The 20,450-nt window shown below is 33.7% G+C and overlaps 1 protein-coding gene across 3 annotated transcripts in view; it reads right to left on the bottom strand.

The window, feature by feature from the left end:
• Positions 1-1,183: 1,183 nt before the first annotated feature.
• The window catches only part of LOC408715 (lachesin), a 316,260-nt gene continuing 296,993 nt past the window's right edge, over positions 1,184-20,450 (bottom strand). The window contains exons 11-12 of one of the 3 annotated variants that reach the window (XM_006560722.3): positions 14,346-14,444; positions 1,184-8,144 (exon numbers count right to left, since the gene is read on the bottom strand). In XM_006560722.3, the coding sequence (XP_006560785.2) occupies positions 8,071-8,144; positions 14,346-14,444 (173 nt within the window). In that variant the 3' untranslated portion in view covers positions 1,184-8,070. The remainder of the gene's footprint in view (positions 8,145-14,345; positions 14,445-20,450) is intronic. The other 2 variants (XM_392251.7, XM_006560723.3) reach the window with 2 other exon arrangements.

Genomic DNA, 20,450 nt, shown 5'->3' with positions numbered 1-20,450 from the left:
ATTTCACAACGTTCGTTTCAGAAACTCGTCATATTCCCGATTTCGTTTTTCATAATTCTTTGTAATTCTTCAAAATTCTGTATAAATATTATTTTATTTTTTTCGAAATTATTCTATCTTTGTCTTCAATCAATATTGCGTGTGTTTGTACCGCGCTTTTAAAATAGATCGACCCTATTCATATTCAAGCCAACATTCGTAAAATTATATTTTTATAAAATCCAGTTAATCAAATTTCATAAATTTGATGCACCGTTTCAGTGCATCCTCATAATTCTCTTTTAAAGATACGATCACATCCATACGCGATATTTTAATATTTCTTGTTATTGAAAAGAAAAATTTTTTTTCCCCCCAATAAAATATATTACGTTACGATTTCTTTTCATCAAACTTATAACTTTTGCGCTCTTTATAACGTGTATATTATATGAAATTTATTAGAAAGTATTAAATATAATTTTAAATAAATTAATCCTCGTTGTATGAGTGTTGGAACAATATTGAATCTTTGAAACGAATGTAAGTACGTTTAATGCTCTGAAAAAAAGAAGAGAAAAAAAAAAGGAAACGAAATCAACATCGATGCATGGAACGTTTTCTCTATATTCGATTTTTTTTTCCTTTTTTTTTTTTTGTTATCGCTATATCAGCGGCACGTCATGAAAGCCAAGCAACGATCGTAAGCACGTAGTAATTAAGGATTTATGTCCGCTGACGTGGCAAAGTAGTTAAATACAAATCAACGTAGGCACTGCTGTTGCAATATCACGAAATTAATTATTTCATTTCCTCAGCATCCGCTGCTTTCGTTGTCGGTGATGCCTCGTAACAGAATTTTGAAATGGAATTTAAAACTTCAATATGAGTCTCTACGATTAATGAAATTCTAATATTAATAAATAAACTGTTCGCATATACTTTTTTAGAAGAATAAAAGTATCGAGGATATTAAATGAATATATTAATTATATATAATATCGAGACATCTTTATTTAGAAAGAGATCTTTTAGATTTGAATCTTCTAAATCAATGTCGATAAATTTAAAAAAAAAATAAATTTTTTTAAATAAAATAATAATTGTAAAGATGTAATTTTGTGATAGAAATTAGAAATAGAAATCTTGTGTTATCTGAAGATGGAAAAAGTGAGATAATTAATAATAAAAGAGGAACACATGGTTTTTTTTCCAGGGTAGTGTTACTTTACCCATATTTTATTACATATGTCGAGTGTATCCATAAGAATCTCTCATTTTTTTTTTCTCATGTAAATAACAACATTCAACTCAACGGCGCAAAGCATAATAATATTATAATAATATATCATGTAACATACAATATATATATATATATATATGATATATCATTACTCAATAGTCCCTCTTAATTCGTATATTTATATATTTATATATTTATATATTTATATTCTGTGTTATGTATACATATATACCTTCGCTTTTAATTCGTTTTATTTCGCAAGTTTCGATCGCATCTTTTTCTCTAAAAATTCGAAAGAACCACGTCTTTACATATCGAGTGTCTGGAAAAGATTGTTACACGATTTTATCATTATCTTACACGCACACACTCACGCAATATTCTAAATACTAAAATAACCTCTACAGCCATTAACTTTTCTTACGAACAATTGATCAAACAATACGATTGATGAAAATTATCTTTTCTCTAAATATAATCGTTCCATTTTTTTTACATCATCGAGATCTTTCAATCGATAATACACACATTGTTCAAATAAAACGTACTCTTGCTAACTCTTTCATCTTCATTTCCAAGTACAAAGTATATTCACGCTTGATCGCTGTTTCTTTCAATTCATTCTAGAAAAATCAGAAACATTTTCATTTGAAATATTTAGGAAAGGAACGAAGTTCGATGCACGAATTACCATTTTCATATATATTATTCGGATTTATCGCTATTAAATTTTTACTTAATCTTAGTTTAATTATTATTGGTTTCAACATTTGCCATCGAACCTCGAGCGAAAACGATGCGACCGATCACTTAAAAATCGCTTAACGGCTAAGACGGCTGTTCCTCGCGATTCGATTTCGTTACACGCTAAGGTCAAAATATCTCCTCCCTATATGGTATATTATTTATGTTACTCTGTGCCACCCACGCTTGTTTACAATGGCCGTAGAAAATCCGGCGGAAAATCAATCGAAACGAAAATATCTTGGAAGGGATGCGATTCGAGTGTTTGGAATCGGTGTTTGTTTCTCTTTTCCGAAATATTTTCTTGAATTGTGGAAATTCGAGGGAAACGCGTATATTTCTTATATATTAGAAAGATATATAAAAAGTTTATCTTTCTTTCTTTCTTTCTTTTTTTTTTTTTTTTTTTAAATTATATCTACGAAAATAAATTCTGTTTCTGAGGAATACTCTTTAATATCGATTTCTCATCTTATATCTTTTTCAAGATCTTCTCTTTATCTTCACTTTCATTAACGTATGCATTAAAGAGGAAGGAAGGAATGTATTATAACGCGCCTGTTTGAATTGTTCCAACAAACTCTCGAAATTTTAAAACTGCATCAAGTTCATTAACTTCAAGAATTTCTGAATTCGAAGTCCGTCAGTTTCCAAAGTTCGGAGAAACTTTACTTTAGAGTTTGAAGTTTATGCGAGTTTAAGAAAATGCTTCGGTTTTCTTCTCTACTCTACTGCAATATGTAAGTCCTTCTTCCACCATGTTTTTGGAGAAGGACTGAAAATGTGGATAAAGTTGAGGTAAGATTGGTAATTCGACCGTCTTTTCAAATTATTTTTCAAACATCTCTTAGAGATTAATTATAGTTATTACTTATGCATTCTCGAATTTTCAACAAACATTTCAAATCTTCAATTAAATATCAATCGATATATACAATAAATACCAAGATATTAGCACTTAAATTCTGGTTTTTAATAATACGATATTTAAAGTTTAGTATACTATCAATTTTAAATACACTTTTTTATCGTTACATATATTTATTAGCCGGAATAGCTATGCGACTTTAAACATCGTACCATGAAAAACCGCGATAAATCATGTTCGGCTATGAAAAAAATTAACCTTTCAACTTTTCAATTAAAAGACGAACGAATGATTCCTTCGACTCTCACAAATTATTTCGAACAAAAGAAACGTCGAATCCAATCGTTCGAATCGTTCCTCATTCGTTTTTCAGGGCGACCATAATCCTAATCTCGGGACGCCTCTGCGTATTTTTATCCTAAATTCAAATGCAAATGCAAAAGACAAAATGTCCTCGCGACTCAAGAAAATCCTCGACGAATTATTCCCTCATCGTTGAAGCTAATTAAATAGCCGCGAATTGGTCGCGAGAACCCTCTGCCTTTTTCTGTTTCTTTCATTTTTTTCTTTTTTCCTTTTTATTTTCCCAGTGTCTAATATACTTATTTAATCTATTTACTCGTATTTACAGGATTCGCCAATCGACGAGTCGTTATTATTTATTCAGGCCGATTATTCGTGTGTGTATATATATATATATATATAGTGTATAGCGCCATCGTTCTCTGTAGAAATTAGCTGTAGTAGAGATGAGGAGATTAAAGGGCACGAAAAGTTATCCTCGATCTTTTTGCTTCTTGCTCCGCATCGAGTCGCTGAATTGTGTTAATTATCGCAATTTAAGCGTCCAACTTCTCCACGTATATAATCAGGCTAAACATCAGAATTGAAATAAATCAAACACAAGGTTTAATTAGCCTGGGGGGGGGGGAGGGGGAAAGCCTCTTGTCGCTTTCAAATCGTTCGAAATAATTTAATTCATCCGCTGGGTTGAATTTCTTCTTCTGCTCGTCCAATTTTAATTATCATATCTGGTATTATTTGAGAAGCTCGGAGGGAATGAATGGTATAATTGATGAAATCCTCGAATTTTATTCGAGAGAATAACGTTGAAATTTTGAATGGAGCGGTATCCATATCTACTTCATAAAAAAAAAAAAAGATGTATAGCATAGATTTATAGGAAAATAGAAATCTAGGTCTCCTTTTTAGATATTTTTTAAATTATCGCAAGCATCGCTTCGTTTTGTTAATTTTATATCGCGTTACAATCAAATCAAGGTGTTTTGTCATGTCGTTACATTCACGAAACAATGGTTAGAATATAATAATAATATTGTATAATAATACACGGAGAATTATGCAATACTAGCACAATTCAGCGCTTATTGCGTACGTTCTACGATGAATTCTACAATGCTTATTTCGCGCGATGCTTTGGGCAGGATTTGGCAGTAAACTGTAATTGGGATTTCGTTTTCATCAATTTTTTTCATCGACACACGGAGGCTTGTATTGTATACACATTGATCGAAATCAGATTCGAGATTGTTCGTAAACTCTTGCCTCTTTCGTGAATATACGTTCACGAGAAGAAGAGCAAAGCTTCCTTGCCTGAATAGAAAATAGTTTCAAAGAAAGAGTCGAATCTCGGACACATACTATCTACACTCGTTTACATTCGTTACAAAAAAAAAAAAGTAGGAAAGAAGAAACTTTGAATTTTCTCTTCAAAAAATATCTTTTCTCATCTTTTGTTACATCGATCTAGAAATAATTTCACCCATCGTATCATACTAACCGTTTGAAAAGTATTTATATACAGAAGAAGATATCTGTTAGATCTATTATTGCAATTTCCAGAAATGAAGTGTCTTAGAGGGTAGATAGAAGCTTGAAACGCTTTTCAAATTCAAATTTGTTTCATTGGGCGAGAAAGAGTGCGAGTATACGAAATCGAGTTGATGACAAAATTAAAGATCTGTCGATAGTAAGTCCGCGTAATCCTTGAGCTAACCTTCTTTAATCCATCATGGGCTTTAACCCGTTCGAGCACCGGGACTCACGAACCTGTTGCTTTAAACAAGATGTACGCTGAATAATGGATATTCCTAAGTAGTTCGAAGTCCGCTTTAAACTGGTGCACCCCTGCCATCCGTGTTTGCGCGTTCACAGAGAAATTCCGAACCTCGTTAATTAACACGTGAATAAATTAATTGTGCGCGCCGGGCGAACAAAGGATTTGGCCTCGGTGTAATTCTGATTTGTCAATTTTTCTGACGTGGATTTTTTTTTTAAATATCGTAAATTTGTATTTTTCATTCACTCATGTGCTCTAGAATATTTTTCTTGAAGTACAAGTTGGTCAATTATTGTTTGAGTGTAGTATCAATTTTATTTTATTTTCTTTCCATGATAATTTATCGATAATATTATTGTGCTTAATTATGCATGTATTTGAATCAAAATCTTTTGCAATAATTGCAAAATAATATTATACAATACAATTTGAATAATAAATTCTTCGATATTTTCTATAATTGTTTTATATATATCTAGAATCAATTAAAGAAATTTTTTGGAAATAATATTATTTATGTCATTCGTTTGAGTTGAGTTTTTTTTTTTTTTAAACTATGTCATCGGTAATTTATAAATGGCGAAACTTTTCCAATCCTTCGTGTATTCTGTGTATTTTAGATGACTAGAAAAAATTAAAAACTCATCCTATTTGAATTGTAAAATATCTCTTCGTATAATTGGAATGGAATTTTCATTCCTACTCCTAGCTATTATTCAGTTATTTCTCTCTCGCAAAAAGAAAAGAAAAAAGAAAAAAAAAATATTTCTCATCAACGTTTTAATGCGCACAGGATTACAATTAATTTACGTTCACAGGTATTTGAGGTACTAGCACCCTTGATGGATTAAAATCGATCGAAATTTTTTTTTTTCCTTTTTATTTCGCGTTATTAATTTTCACTGTACAAATTGCTTTACAAAGTGGCAAAATGTTTGTATTTTTTGTCCCCCCCTATTTTTCTCTACCCATTTCTTTCATTTTATTTTATCTTTTCTTTTTTTTTTTTCTTTTTTTCTTTTTTTTGCGAATGTTAATCATCAAAATTGACGTTCATGATTACAATGAACTGTTTACGAAAACGGTTTTAAAAACCGAAAATTTTCGCGAGTGGTATCTCGCGTCACTGATAAATCTGTAAAATTATTCGTGAAAGGGTTTCGATGTTTTTATAATCCGATATAAACGATTTCATCCTCTACCTAGTGCAAAACTAATGAAGCTCCGACAATAAGAATAAAATTCTTTTATTTCTAAATGTTTCCACTTCGCCTTTTTCGTTTCGTCACTTAAAAATTGATACCTACACGTTATTTATATATATTCTCTGTTTTTCATTTTTTCTTTTCTTCTTCTTTTTTTTTTCTTTTTTCTCTCTTTTTTTTTTAAGCGTTTCGATATTCCATTTCCATTTCGATATTATACAGTATAATTTGAGCAGCTGTCTAATCGACGTGGAATTATTATTATTATTATTATTATTATTTTTATTATTATTATTATTATTATTATTAATATTATTATTAATATTATTATTATTACTTTTAATCTTGACAAAAAGTGCCTCGGTGCGTCGCTTTATTCCATTTCTTTCTTTTCTCCTCGTTTAATTGATTCCTTCGTAATCGTGGATCCCTGATTTTTAAGTTATTCTAAAGTTGAGCCTGTTTGCGAGTGCAAAATCTTTCGATAAGAAAATAATTCATAGAATGGAATTAGATCTTAATAATAGGAGGTGAGAAATAGTTACAGTACTTTTAATAATTATATAAAAATATATATTTCTTTCTAGAAGTTATTTAGAAAGTTATTTGTAAATGAAAGTATATTATTTTTTATCCTTTTCAATTTTCTTTGAATCAATTTAAGGCAGATTTTCATTCATTTTCAAAAGAACATAAAGTTTTAAATAAAATGAAATTATATAAAGTAGAATGGTGAAATAGAATCATCAAATAATATTCACATTTTCATATTTTATATTTTTCTATTTTTACATTCACATATAATGATTTGAATTGGATAAAAAAAATTTATCGAAACTATGAATTTTTATACAAAGATTTTAAACATATTTGCGATTAATAATATTCCTTAGTCTTTAATATTCTTTAACGTTTTTCGTGTACTCTCCACCTCCTCTTCCCCTCCAATATTTTTTTTTCTTCTACTACTTCTTCATCGAGGAACATCTTCTATACCGAATCTGACGTTTTAATCTCAAGTATCCAGATGGGATCCGCGATTTGGTATAAGAAACGAAACGGAGGAACGAAGGAGAGAGAAAAACTGAGAAAAAGAAACGACGGAGAAAGGAACACTTCGCAGATGGAATAAAAGAGGAGAAGAGAAAATCATTCAAGGAGGAAAAATAAAAAAAAAAATGAGAGAACGAAATCGATAGCGCGGACAATTCACGCTTGCATCATTGATTTTTACTTCTTCTTTTATCATTTATTCATACATTCAGTGAAACGTTTGAATAAAATTTTAAGCTGTCAATTTGAAAGAAGAAATGTTACATATAAATATATATATATATACCTTTCAAAAAAAAGAAATTTATCTTCGATTAATATTTAATTCTAAATATGGTTAAAAAAAGAAAAGATAAACTTGTTAACAAATTCGAACCAGTTTTGGACTCGAACAGGCTCAAGGCTCCTTAATCGAAATTCGAGATCGTTGGCGCGTTCTCTGCGGCGACATTAACGGCGTTATACAATATGTTACACTGAAAGCGATAGTCGTTGCACTTTGTGATTTGCCGTCCCTTCCTTACCTCCCACGTCTCGTGCATAATATGTCATATCGATTCGAAAATTCGTTTCCCTATTGCACATCTCGTTCGTTCACTGCTGCGCTCTACACTGACTTGGCACGCGTAATTATTATTCTTACTATTAATTTATTTTTTTTTTTCCTTTCCTCTTTCTCCTCCTCTTGTTCTAATACGACACTAGCTACTCAGTCATTCTTCCTTCTTTTTATATATATATGTATATTATATGTGTGCTCTTGCGTATGTACGTCTGTATGTTTCTCGCAGTCCTATCAGTTTCTTCCCTTCTCTTTTCTTCCTTCTTTCACAGTTTGAATCCAGCCGACAATTACAGATTAGAGGACCTCCAACGCGTTTATCCCTATTGATTCTCCTTATCGAATGATCGACACTGCGATCAGGGTGATCATTAGAAGCAATTCCGTTGTCGTCATGTTCACTGCCGAATCTGAAAGTAGAAAATCGTATTTTAGATTTTTCTAAAATTTTATTACGAATTTTCATAGATTCGATTCACTTTCAGCGTGAGAAAAATCTTCTATCTCTTTAGAACTTCTACTATTCTATTTTTTAAGAGAAATTTTAGAACCTAATTAATGACTTAAATCTACTTATTCATCCTTTTATCCCCGCTTAAAACTTTCATTTCCATCGAATGAATATCAAGCAACAATAATCGGTCGATCGATATTCCATCATTTTTGTAAAAAAAATGATTAGAATTTTCACTCGATTGTAAAAATAAAGATCTGTCAAAGCGTAATTAGCAAAAATTTCAGAAGCAATCAAGTATATCCCCTTTAATTCGACAACCATTAAAATCGAGCCATCCATGTAAAATCAAAAAAAAAAAAAAAGAAAAATAAAAATAAAAAAGAGGAGAAGAAAAATCAATCCTTGTCGCTCTCTTCTCGTTCTCATATTTATAAAACGGAGCGCAAGAAATTGCGCAGAGCGCGGATGGGCAGTCGGTAGCGTAAAAATCGCGCGAGTTGGCCCGAAAGGGTTGCTCGACAATCAAGAAGTTCCCGGTTGAAAATACCCGGCCGTTGTTTCGCCGAGCTGCGAAGGATCGCCTCCTCGGGCGAGACGAGACGTCCGAGACGGTGAAGGATGAGTACTGGGAAACGGGGAGGAAAAACCAGACGAGAGGTCTGGGGAACAGGCGAGGAGGGGAGCGGAGGGCGGAAAAAGGAGAAGTCGGTTATTCTTCCGGCTGGCCTGGCCCATACTTTCAGCCATTACTCGCTCCGCGAGAGATGTATTCTCTCTCTGGCCCCACTCATCTCTAATTACAAATCAGAAACAAGTCGCACCCCAATCATCCCCCTGCAGAAGACCATCCCTCTCCACCTTATTTCCCGTTACTTTCTCGGTTAAACGAGGATACACGTTGACGTCTCTCCCTTCTTCATCTATTTTCCTTCGTTTCGTGTTCGTGTTCTCCGCACCTTCCTCTTTTTCCCCGGTTCTTTTTTCTCTCCCAACGCAACCAGTTTTGCGGTTCACCCCTTTTTTAAGGGTAATTTGCGCGATAACTCGCGATGGAAATGCAATTTTTGGAAATGGATCTTTAATTTGTACGTTGTTTGAGAGATTAAGAAATTAAGAGCGAATTTTTGCCGTGTGATTGATTTTTTTTTTCAAAGGGATTGACTCGATTTATTAAGGGAAGTTGAAATTCAATTTTATTATACTTATTCTTATAATGAGAAAATAATGAAAATAATATTAGATAAATATTGGAAATGAGAGTTTTTATTTTATGCGATGAGACAAGAATTAAAAATATATATATATATATAAAAAATTTTGCAAATGCTTTATTTTGCTTTATACGTTATTCAGGTAGCGTTTTCATTTATCGTTCGAGTGACTCTTTTTTTTTTTATTGTATTTACTTTTTTGATGGAGATGTTGAAATAATTTTTATTCTTTTTTTTTTTATATACATATATATGCGATGTGACTTTTTTTTTTTTTGACCTTTTATTTATGTACATCAAACATATTTTGATATTTCATCTGTTATCTCGAAAGCCAGTTTCGCTTTTGTAAAAGATACAAAACCTATTAAATATTATGACATTCGATGAAAAAAAAAAAATAAAAAAATTTTGAAAATATTTGTGATTTAAATATAATAATTTTAAGAAAATGTTTTGTAATTATAATCTTTACGAAATAAAATTGAAAAATTTAATTAAATGTGCACACCAAATTATTTTGGAATATTTTTAATGGGAATTTTTAATAATTTTTAATAATATACAAATTTTTTTTTTAAATCATTGATTACAACCAATTTTAATATTTTCTGTCGTTCACTATTTCATATATATTTTTAATTAAAAGGACCAGGAATTGGAAAACTGTTATATCGAGAACCATTAACCACGTTTCGTTCAAAAAAATTTCAAAATTACAAACCGTATTTATCCGAATCGTTCCGATCGAATTTACCGAGATGTAGCATGATGATTTGGATTAAAATAGTAAAAACAATGTTTTTAACACCAGCCAAGCAGGAAAAGGGCTGAGGCAACAATGAGCTCGACAACTACTGTCAATAAACGAGACGATGTTGATTTTGTACATTTCGTTCCAATCCAACATGTCCATTTTAAATTTTCGTTTTCCCTTTTCGCCACTGTTTTTTCGTGCCGCTAACCATTTCACTTGAAACACGAATTTCCAACCACCAGATAGATAATTCATGAGTAGATATCTCGATCGTTTAAATTTTGTTGATTTTTACATTGGAATTTAAATGGAGAATATTTATGTTAAATAACTCTAAAGGCTTCGTTTATACGAATTAATCGAAATATTCGCTAAGAATTTATTATATCTCTTGTAATATTAATATTCCCATAAAATGCAATATTAACATTTGGATAATAACATATTTAATTATATAAAATAAATTCTGTATAAATATTCATTCATTATTAAAATATCCATTGATTCTTGGAGAATCAATTCTACAAATTAAAACGGTTTATATGCAGAAATATCGATTAGGCTTACTACTATTTTCAAGTTATAAGCAATTCAAACGAAGCAACAGCCTTTGTCACACTTCCGCTTCGTTCTATTTTCGTTTTATCCAACGCAAATTGAAATTGCTTGTAACTTAATAAAGAAGTTTCGATTATTTTTGAGAATCGATTATTGAAAAATTCCAGGAATATATCACACGTATTAATATGATTTATATTTTATACTATTAATGGATTAATCGTAAAAGAATACTTTTAATTTAACTATCGAAAATTGTGAATCGGTAAATTCCTTTCTTCAAAAGGATTTTAAAAATATTTTAACTAGAATTTGATTTAATTTTTCAACATTTCTTTCGACCCTTTCATTTCAGATATCTTTTCCTTTCTATAGATTTTCTTTTCTCGAAGTTTTATCTACAACATTATCCTCCTATAAAATATCCATGATCGTAAAATATCCATGCATACAATATCCTGTCCGTAACAATTTCCTTCCGTATATACTCTACAAGAATAAAATTTTATTGAAAAGTCTTGCTTAGTTCCTTAACTAAATTTATACACCTATGTATGTACAACTACTTCCCTTTTATTTTTATCCGCGTGTAATATCCATAATTTGTTATTATATTGTTTATAAAAAGAAGAAGTTATACTTTTTCCAATAAATAGTATCTTTTACCTGTATAAAAAAAATGATATATCGTGCAAATTATATTGCTAATAGCCGTAACAGTGTTGTATACTCGGTTACATATCGGTTCAGAGATGATTTTTACATTCCATTATAGGAAAACAAATTTTCTTTATACACTTGCCACTCAATTGTTATACAATTCTTTTCAAAATATTATCCGCCTCGTATAAAATCCCCATCATTTCCAGTATCTCCCTCCAATACCGTGCAACCACTAACTTCATCCCTAACTTATCCTTAAAAAAAAATCGGCAATAAATATAAACGAAAAATTAGGAATCGCGAGGGAAAGTCGGTTAAAATCCCGAATCGGATGCATAAACCAAGTCTAATAAATAAACCTCCTCCCTTCCCAATCAACCACGAAACGAAGCAAGCCTTCATCTTTAGAAACTCGATGGAACGATAATGCAGAGACGCTGCGCGAGACAGTTGGAAAACTGTTCGATATCGACCCCTCTCCCCCTCTCGAAAACGAATTTAACCGGAAGGTGGGTGGTGGTGGTGGTGGTGTCGCGTTCGACCTTCGATACAACGAGGTTCCAGGAATCTAGCAAAGAACTCCAAGTACTTATCAAGTTGTGGAAGCCCGCGGTGTTCCACACCCGCGCTCCCCTCTTCCTCTCGTTTCTTTTTCCCACCAACTCCTCTCTCTCTCTCTCTCTTCCCTCCTCCTCTCTTTTTTTTTCATTCGTCCTTCTTTCGAGCGAAATTACCTACTTCCACGAGGGCTATCGAGATCGAAGCCCGCGGAGAAAAACGGATTTTCACACTTTCCCATTATGCAAATTCCTTTTAAAAAAGAAACCACCGCCGGGTGTATCGACGGTGGTGAAGAAGGGGGTGGCCCCTCTCTGAATCCAGATCGTGGCTGGATCGAGAAGATCGCCGGCGTGGGAAGAAGATATTTCAATAACGCCGCGGGCCCAGGATGAATTCCTCCCCCAGGGTTAAACCTGGACCCGTGGTGGCACCTCTCGTGGTTGAGACCTGTGTCATTTAAATGCCGGCGCGGAGCCGCGAAATAGCCGGATAGAACCGCAACCCCGAGCCGCGGATGGTTTTGTTTCCCTCGTCTTGCTCTCATTTCCCATTCTCGTCCCTATTCAACGTAGATTTCAATGGGTTCCCTGCTTCTATCAGACTTTCGATTTTCTTTTTTTTTTTTTCTTTTTTCCTCTTCCGCCCCAGATGGGGAGGGGGAGCAAGGGCCGATATCGGTGCTCGAGGTTTATTATTAATTTTTCTGACTGGGAAACGCGAGACGACGATACTGTCCGTTAATGAGCAGCCAAGGAGAGGAATTTCAGATCTGCGAGACACTGTTCGTTACTGTTATCGAGGTTTCTATTGTTGGGTATTCTTGGTTGTATCGGGGAAAGTCGACAATTTCTTTGGTAGACGTTGGAGACGTCTGCCTGGGTAAACGTTGATTGGGCATTGAATACCTTTAATGGAACGATTCTTTGTTAGGATGAGAAATTGGAGGGAGATTGGAGGTCTTGGTTTTTCTTCTTTTCCTTTTTCACCGTGTAATTATTGTGGGTATGGAAGTTTCGTTGGAATATTTTTACCTCGTGTTGAGGGTATCAAGCTTGAATTTTAATATTTTGAGCAAGTAGATTTTAGAGAACGTGTTTGGATTTTTAATAAATGAATTATGGTTGAAAAAGGAGAGGGAGAAATATAGATAACGACTACAAAATTGTAATTTACTTAATCTAAGATAAACGATAATGTATTTAATTTATGCTAAATGAAATGAAGCCTTCCTCTTCTGTTACACACTATTCTGAAAAATGTATTTCAGTTTACAATTTATAAAAACACGTTAATCTGAACTTTGGTCAAAATCCAAGTTTAAAAAGTGACTTTCTCATAAAAAAAATAAAACTATGCAAACTTGTATAACACAAAAAAATTTCATTCACGTTCTGCTTCACGAGAACTTAATCCAACTTTGGAATATAATCTAGGACTCAATCTCTAACAAAATTTTCGTAACGTTTTATCGTGAAATTCAAGCACAATGTATGAACAATTTCACAATAAAATTAATCGAAAATCTCGATTAATGAAAGCACACATTTAATAATAGAAAGTTGTCGTGATTGTAAAATCTGTCGATAATTAACAAATTCGGAAAAATGGATAGATTTTATACGTTTTAAATATTTATTATCTCATTTGTTACTTAGATATTTCATATTCGATCTCACTACAAAAATATAAAAAGAAACTTCTCTAAGATGGAATGAAATCTCTATCCCCAAAAGCTATTTTTCTTTCGTCCAACAACAAATCGAAATATATTCTTTGTTTCGTGTTGTTCTATCTATTGCCTGATCCAAGATGAAACCTTGTTCTTCTTATATAATAATTTTATCATTTGTTGTCTTCATTTTCTATTATTCACTTATAAAATATATATATTTTAAACTACAAATAACAAAACTAATAAAATAATTACAAAATTCATTTCTCAAATAAGATTTTCAACTTTCACTATTCTGTCAACTTTTCATCAACTCAACTACCTAAAATCTATCATCTAAATTTACATATACATATATAAATATCGCGAAGAACATTCAACAAATCACATTCCAGCCACATCAATAAACGTCTCTTCTTAATGATATCGTTTACACCCACCTACTCTACCTTTCCATCCACTCACAGCCACACACATCCCTCCCCCTCGCCCATTTCCTCATTTACACCGAATAATAAGAAGCCATGCATCACGATGTTCTACTTATCATTCTGCAAACGCAATGTTCTGCGCGCAGGAAGTCGCGATGTCAATCATCCACCATCGATGATTCTTCCAGAGGAGGCGCACAGGAAACAAGGAAGCGAGGGGGGGGAGAGATACGTGAAAGCCTACGCCTGTCAGCCCATTCTCTCGTTTTAAATTAGCTCACGGTTTAGCAACAGAGCTTACCGCTGTCCGGGGTCCAATCGTACTTTCTTTTCCTATCTGGGTCGCTCGATTTTTGCTCGGACTTGCCGATCTCGTTCAGGTTCCGTTGGAATTTATTACCTGAAAGCAAAAATATCCGGCCGTCTCTAAATGGAGGCTTTGACGCACAATGACAAAAAAAAAAAAAAAAAAAAAAAGAAAGAAAAAAACGAGGAGGAAATTATACGGCTGAAGCGTGAGTGAGGTCGGTGTCTGTTTTAAATGAAAATATGACGGGTCCGTCAAATTAAATGCAAATGTCTTAAAATGTTTCAACGAGCCGTTTTCATCTGTTTTTCTTTTTTTTTTTTTTACTCGTTTTTGAGAGTTTCGCAATTTTTTTTTCTTCCCCGCCCGGGGAGAGACGCGTTATTTGACGAAACGGGAATGATAAAGATGAAGGGGAGGGGGAATATTTTTTTTTTTTTTTTTTTGGTTGCACGCTCGAGATCGTTGCGAATCGAGAACGTGATGAAACGTGAAACGTTAAATTGTTATCCATCGTTGAAATCGAATTACGCTTGGATGCGCTTGGTGAACCGAAAGATCTGATAGAACGGGAAAAATATTTCGCTGATTTGAATATAGGTTGAAAATTTCTTTTCCCACTTTTTATCGATACTCGTTCATGTTCATTTACAACTTGACCGTTGCAAAGTATTATTAATAAGGGTGTGTAATTGTTAAGTTGAAGTTTCTTCTTTCTTGCTCGTCCAATATTTGGTGTAATGATTTATTTCATTCGTTCAGACTAGGATACAATCGTTCTACTTGCGAAGAAGTGGGACACTTAATCAAAATTTCGATAGAGAAAATTTAAGATTTCCCTTGAAAAATTCTACGGATTATTCATTTAAAATTATTTTATATCTACTTCTCTCAAGAATAATGAGATAATTAATCTATCTACGTTATCTTAATTTGCAACAAGATAATATTCCTCTCACTGTTATTTATACACGGGGAAGCAATTATATAAAGAAAATCATTTTTCTCTTATCGAGGAATCCAGAAAAATCTCCTCTCCTCGCTGTTTAACAATTTAAAGTATAAGTTTATCCGTGGCATCATTTCACGTTTAATTTAAAAAAAAGAAAAAATTCAAATCTCATCAATCCCCAGCATCCGACCTAATTCGAATAAAAAAAATTAAAAAAAATCGATATTCGTCGTCCAAACATAATTCCCCGCGGTCACGATCTAAATCCACCCAGCTTCCTGTCCACCCTGCGTTCAATGCGCATGGCGATCACGAGGGGGAGGGTGAGTTGAAACAATAGTTGAGAGGCGAGGAAAGGGGAGGCGGGGAGGGAGGGAGGGGGTTGAAGAAAGTGGAAGCGGCAAAGGAGACGCGGACAAAGGGTACTTTCTCGTACTTTCGAGTGGCCCCTCGTTGCTGAAGATGTTTACGGGCCTGTTACGCGTAAAGTGGGCGGCAAACGCGGTAACTAGTATGCAAACTACGAGTAAACACAATTCCCTTATCCGTTCTGGACCTGTCCCATACTGCGTTTGTCACGGCTCAGTCTGCCGGATCAAATCAAGTAACGAAACTAGCACACGTTCCAGCTACTCTCTCCAAGAGGAAGTGACGAAGAGAGAGATAGACGTGTGTGGACAAGTAGCGTAGAACGAGAGAGAGAGAGAGAATTGGCTTTTTCGTTGATATAATTCTCGTGGTCTGGTGAAACCACGCGACCACTGGCGACTAGAAATTTTGTAGTTACAACGTTGGTTCCATTTGCATACATCAACCTGGCGCGCCAAGAGGAACCGAATTTCCAGCAGGAAGGCTCTCATTGACGGGCATCACGTGGCTCGCAACCCACCACACTCGCGTCAACAGAATCCGTTCACGGATCTCTGCGTTTCTCGTTACCGATTTTGGTTTCGACTGGTTCCGGCGGGCTCGGCTGCGTGGAAAAAAATCCTGTCCACGGTTGATCACGTTCTTGTCGTACGTGAGCCGCGACTCTTCTGTTTAGGATAGGAATTTTTGGTATTGGTTTGATTAGTTTCTAGCCCTAGGGTTAGAGAGAGTTTTTTTTTTTTCGTTCGAACGAAAGGTGAGCGAAAATTTTTCTTTCTCTCTCGCGTATTTTTCATCTTGGTTATGCGATTTTTTTTTCTTTTCTTTTTTTTTTTAACGAGAAACGATGTTGGATGATAAATGATTTGATTGAAGAGAAATTTTCATTTAAATTAAAAGAATATATATATATATATCTGATTATTATTCCTTTGATACAAATGAGATAAAATAAATACAAGATTCGTATATGGTAATTAAATTATGATGATTAAATACGAACATAAAGTTTGTTTTGGAAATAAGAGACGAGATCTACTTCTTGGAATATAATAGTATATAAACAAGTCTGTCTATCATATAGGATTAGAATATTACGGCTTCTTCAGACGATCAGTCTGTTATCTATTTCCGTGTTTCACGTGTCGGAATTTAACGTCTATAATAAATAAATACGAAAACAGACGTATCTCCAGACGTATAAAGTCTTGCCTCGTCGTAATGTAATCCCCTCTCTCTCTCTCTCTCTCTCTCTCTCTCTCTCTCTCTCCTCTCCCTAACTTTCTTCTCCTTTCTGAAACGTGTATCATATATCCACTCTATTGTGCCCGAAGTATAGAGCACACGTTCAAATTCTTCATCAGCGTCGATTCTTCCTCCCTGCACATATCCCCCACTGCTCATCCAACGAACGTGATCGCAGACAATGCGCTAACTAGTCCAAACCCTCGGTGCAACGATTCCAAACATTCAAAACCTAAAATATCCTCCTGTACTCGCGAAACTCTGCCCGACAATCGCAACTAACCAGCCATCGCTCTCGAACCTCCGCACAAACGAGCTCCAAACCCCTCCAGGCTATCCTCGAACCATCTTCAACCCCACCCCCGCCCCTTTGTCGAAAGAAGCTTCCTTCCTGCTCCGATTCTGATGAGCACGATCGCCGCGCCTTAATTCCACGGAAGCCGGAAGCGCGGCTGGGAAACTTGCATCCCTCTCGAAATCGTCGGAACAATATCGATAAACCCTATCAGCGACAAGGAGGGGCACTTAACCCTTTGATTTCGATGCTCTCTCGGCGAAATGAGAGGACGTACTCGCACGAGAATCGTCGAGATTGCCTGTCGTTTATAATTTTTATGACAGAAAATTTGCAAGTTAGTTTTTTCTTTTATGCCCAAGAATCGTTAGTTAAGGAAAACAAAAATAAGATGAAATAAACTTCGTGTTTCTTATTTTTTATATACAAATTTCAAGTTAAAATATCTTATAAATTAATCATTTTAGGACTACAATGATAAGATGAAATAGAATAGATTTTATTTGTTTCTCTTATCTTTTAATATAAACTAATGGATTTTTCGACGTGACTACATCGATACTTTTTTTTTTTTTCTTTTGTAGAGAGTATCAAGATTTTATAAGTTGGATCCAAAGAAATTTGAGGACAGGTTCTTGGCACAATACCCTATTTCGAGGGTAATGGGCGATCATTCTGGTACACACGCGTGCGTCACTTGTTCGTCGGCTGCGTGTATAATAACGATCCCGATATAGAGGGAAAGGGGGGGGAGGGGGAGGGAGGTTGGACCTAACCGGTCGTATACACGTCGAGGAACAACAAGGTGAGACACGCGGAGGCGCATGGAGGAATGGATAGGCCAGACAGACATATGCAAATCTCGACCAAACATTAGTGGTGACAGTATATCGTGTGGTGTACCATGGATATACACGGTGTACACCCCATGAGGGATTGTTTGTCGTCCATAGTTTTTGAAGACACGTGTTGATTATTAATGGGATATTTATTATTTTTTTCAGTTTTTCAGAGATAAATTATTTAAACGATGACGACTGTGAAGATGATGAATCGTCAATCATTTCGTTGAACTTGTGTATATATAGATAATGAAAATATAGATTATTTTTAATTCTAATGGAGCAAGGATGTGGTCATTTCTAGATTGAGAATTTAAGAAATCTTTGCTTTTCATTTACTGTTATCGTTATTTTGATAATAGAAAGATTGTAATATAATGTTTTATTCTACTTGGTAAATTTTGCTTGGTAAAAATTATACAAGGCAGAAGTTTTTCATATTTGAGATTGTCTATATTCGTGATTTTTCTTTCACGTTCACCGATAATTAAATGTTTTTCTCCCCCAGTTTTTCAGACGATTATTTAGTTTGTATTAACTTCGTGTACGCAGTTCAGAGTTTCCTCGGCCCAATCGTGTTTAATTAAAAAAAACTTTTTAATTTTGAGGGAAATCGTTCTTTAGTATGAAATACGAAACACGAAGAATCAACAATTAAAATTAGCAAGTTTTTAACGAACGTAAGACACTATTTCGCAATAAAAATAAAACTAATAATATCTGATAACAATTTATTTATTTTAATAAAAAAAAAAAAAAAAAGAAAGAAGTAAAAGTCTCTCTTCGGTCATATATTTTTTTTTCGCGGAACTTAAATTCTATAAAAAGCATTTTTCTGTTTTTTTAAATTCGAAACTTGTTATTTAAACTGTATCCACTGTTTAACGATGCAAAATGCAGCACCGTGTGAAGTTTATCAATGAACGTGGAGAACGTACCAACCAGAATTTCAATAAGCTCTCTCTCTCTCTCTCTCTCTCTCTCTCTCTCTCTCTCTCTCTCTCTCTCTCTCTCTCTCTCTCTTCTCGTTGTATTGTGTTAAATTTCGAAACAGGAAACAATCTGTATAGCAGAGTCGAATGTGGAAAGGAAGGGGTAGCAAGAGCACTATAACTTGTTCTATATTCAAGGATTGTTAGGCAGTGTATCTGTTCTATAAGGTGGCGTAACGTTTATGTAATGGGCCAACAATGAAAACGTGTTCAAGTGACTAACGTATGCTGGTCATTAGGGGTGACAAAAATGGATGTAGATCGTTGAAACTTCGTGGAGAATTATAATCATGGCTGTGTGCATTTTGCGGTCATTTTATTGGGAAGAATTACGAGAGTGAAAATTATTGATTTTAATCATTTTTAAAAGGGACTCTATGTTATTTTATTTTATTATTCTTTATAAATGAGTATATGATATATAATTCATATTGTTTATTATTATTATTTTATTAGTATTTAGACAGTTTGAAAAAGCTCCAATAAGTTAAAATATAATTTAGAATTATGAAATTCTTCATTTTTTTCAATTAGAAATATAATACCAATTTTCTTTGTTAATGTTTGAAATTAATTTTAATCAATTAAAGAGAAACAAAATAATATTGAGTAAAAGTATAGAAATTAACAAAGGAATTTAACTTGAAATATTAAAATTCAATTGTTATTTGTTCACTTAAGATATCTTATTTTTATTTAGATCGAAATTGAATTATTAATTACGAAATCTTCAATTGGATAAAATTTTATTCAAATTACTAAATATCCATTTCCAACACTCCATGTATCTAAACGTACAAGACACTTCCTTTAACGATTTTATGCTAATCTTATTGTTCTCCTTCTGCCAAGAAGGCCATTACGAAGAAAGATTAATCCCCCAAGAATTTCATACCTTCATTCCTGATCAAACTAGTTTAGCAAAGCTAAACAGAAATCCAATTTCCGACGTCCACCAATATTTCCTCCTCCTAACAAAACTACAACAAAATTCTTCCACAAAAATTTCAATAAAAAAAAAAATAAAATTCTCGCATTCGTCTCGTTATCAAAATTTCAAAGATCGAAGAAAAATTTCTCCCCAAATGTTCCACAAATATTCATCACACGAATCATCTTATTAACAAAATTTTCAATGATCCAATCCTTGATTCTTTCCAAACCAATTAAACTTTCCATTCTTCCCTCGAATGCAAACAAAAAGACCACTCCCCTATAAACTTTCTCCCCTAATGGAAAGAATAATCCTTGCCCGGTTTGCCCAAAAGCGCAACAACTTTCGAAACAAGATCCTGTACATCGCTCGGGGGCACCTCGATGGAAACTCGATTCCCGAATCGATACCAGAGAGAAAGAAAAAAAGAGAAGGGTGGGATAAGAAGAGGAAAAAGTAAAAGGAGAAGG

This window comes from Apis mellifera, linkage group LG2 (assembly GCF_003254395.2).
Source record: "Apis mellifera strain DH4 linkage group LG2, Amel_HAv3.1, whole genome shotgun sequence".
Classification (NCBI taxonomy): Eukaryota; Metazoa; Arthropoda; class Insecta; order Hymenoptera; family Apidae; genus Apis; species Apis mellifera.
Note: the sequence above shows the minus strand (reverse complement) of the source record. Positions and strands in the feature narration are given on the sequence as shown.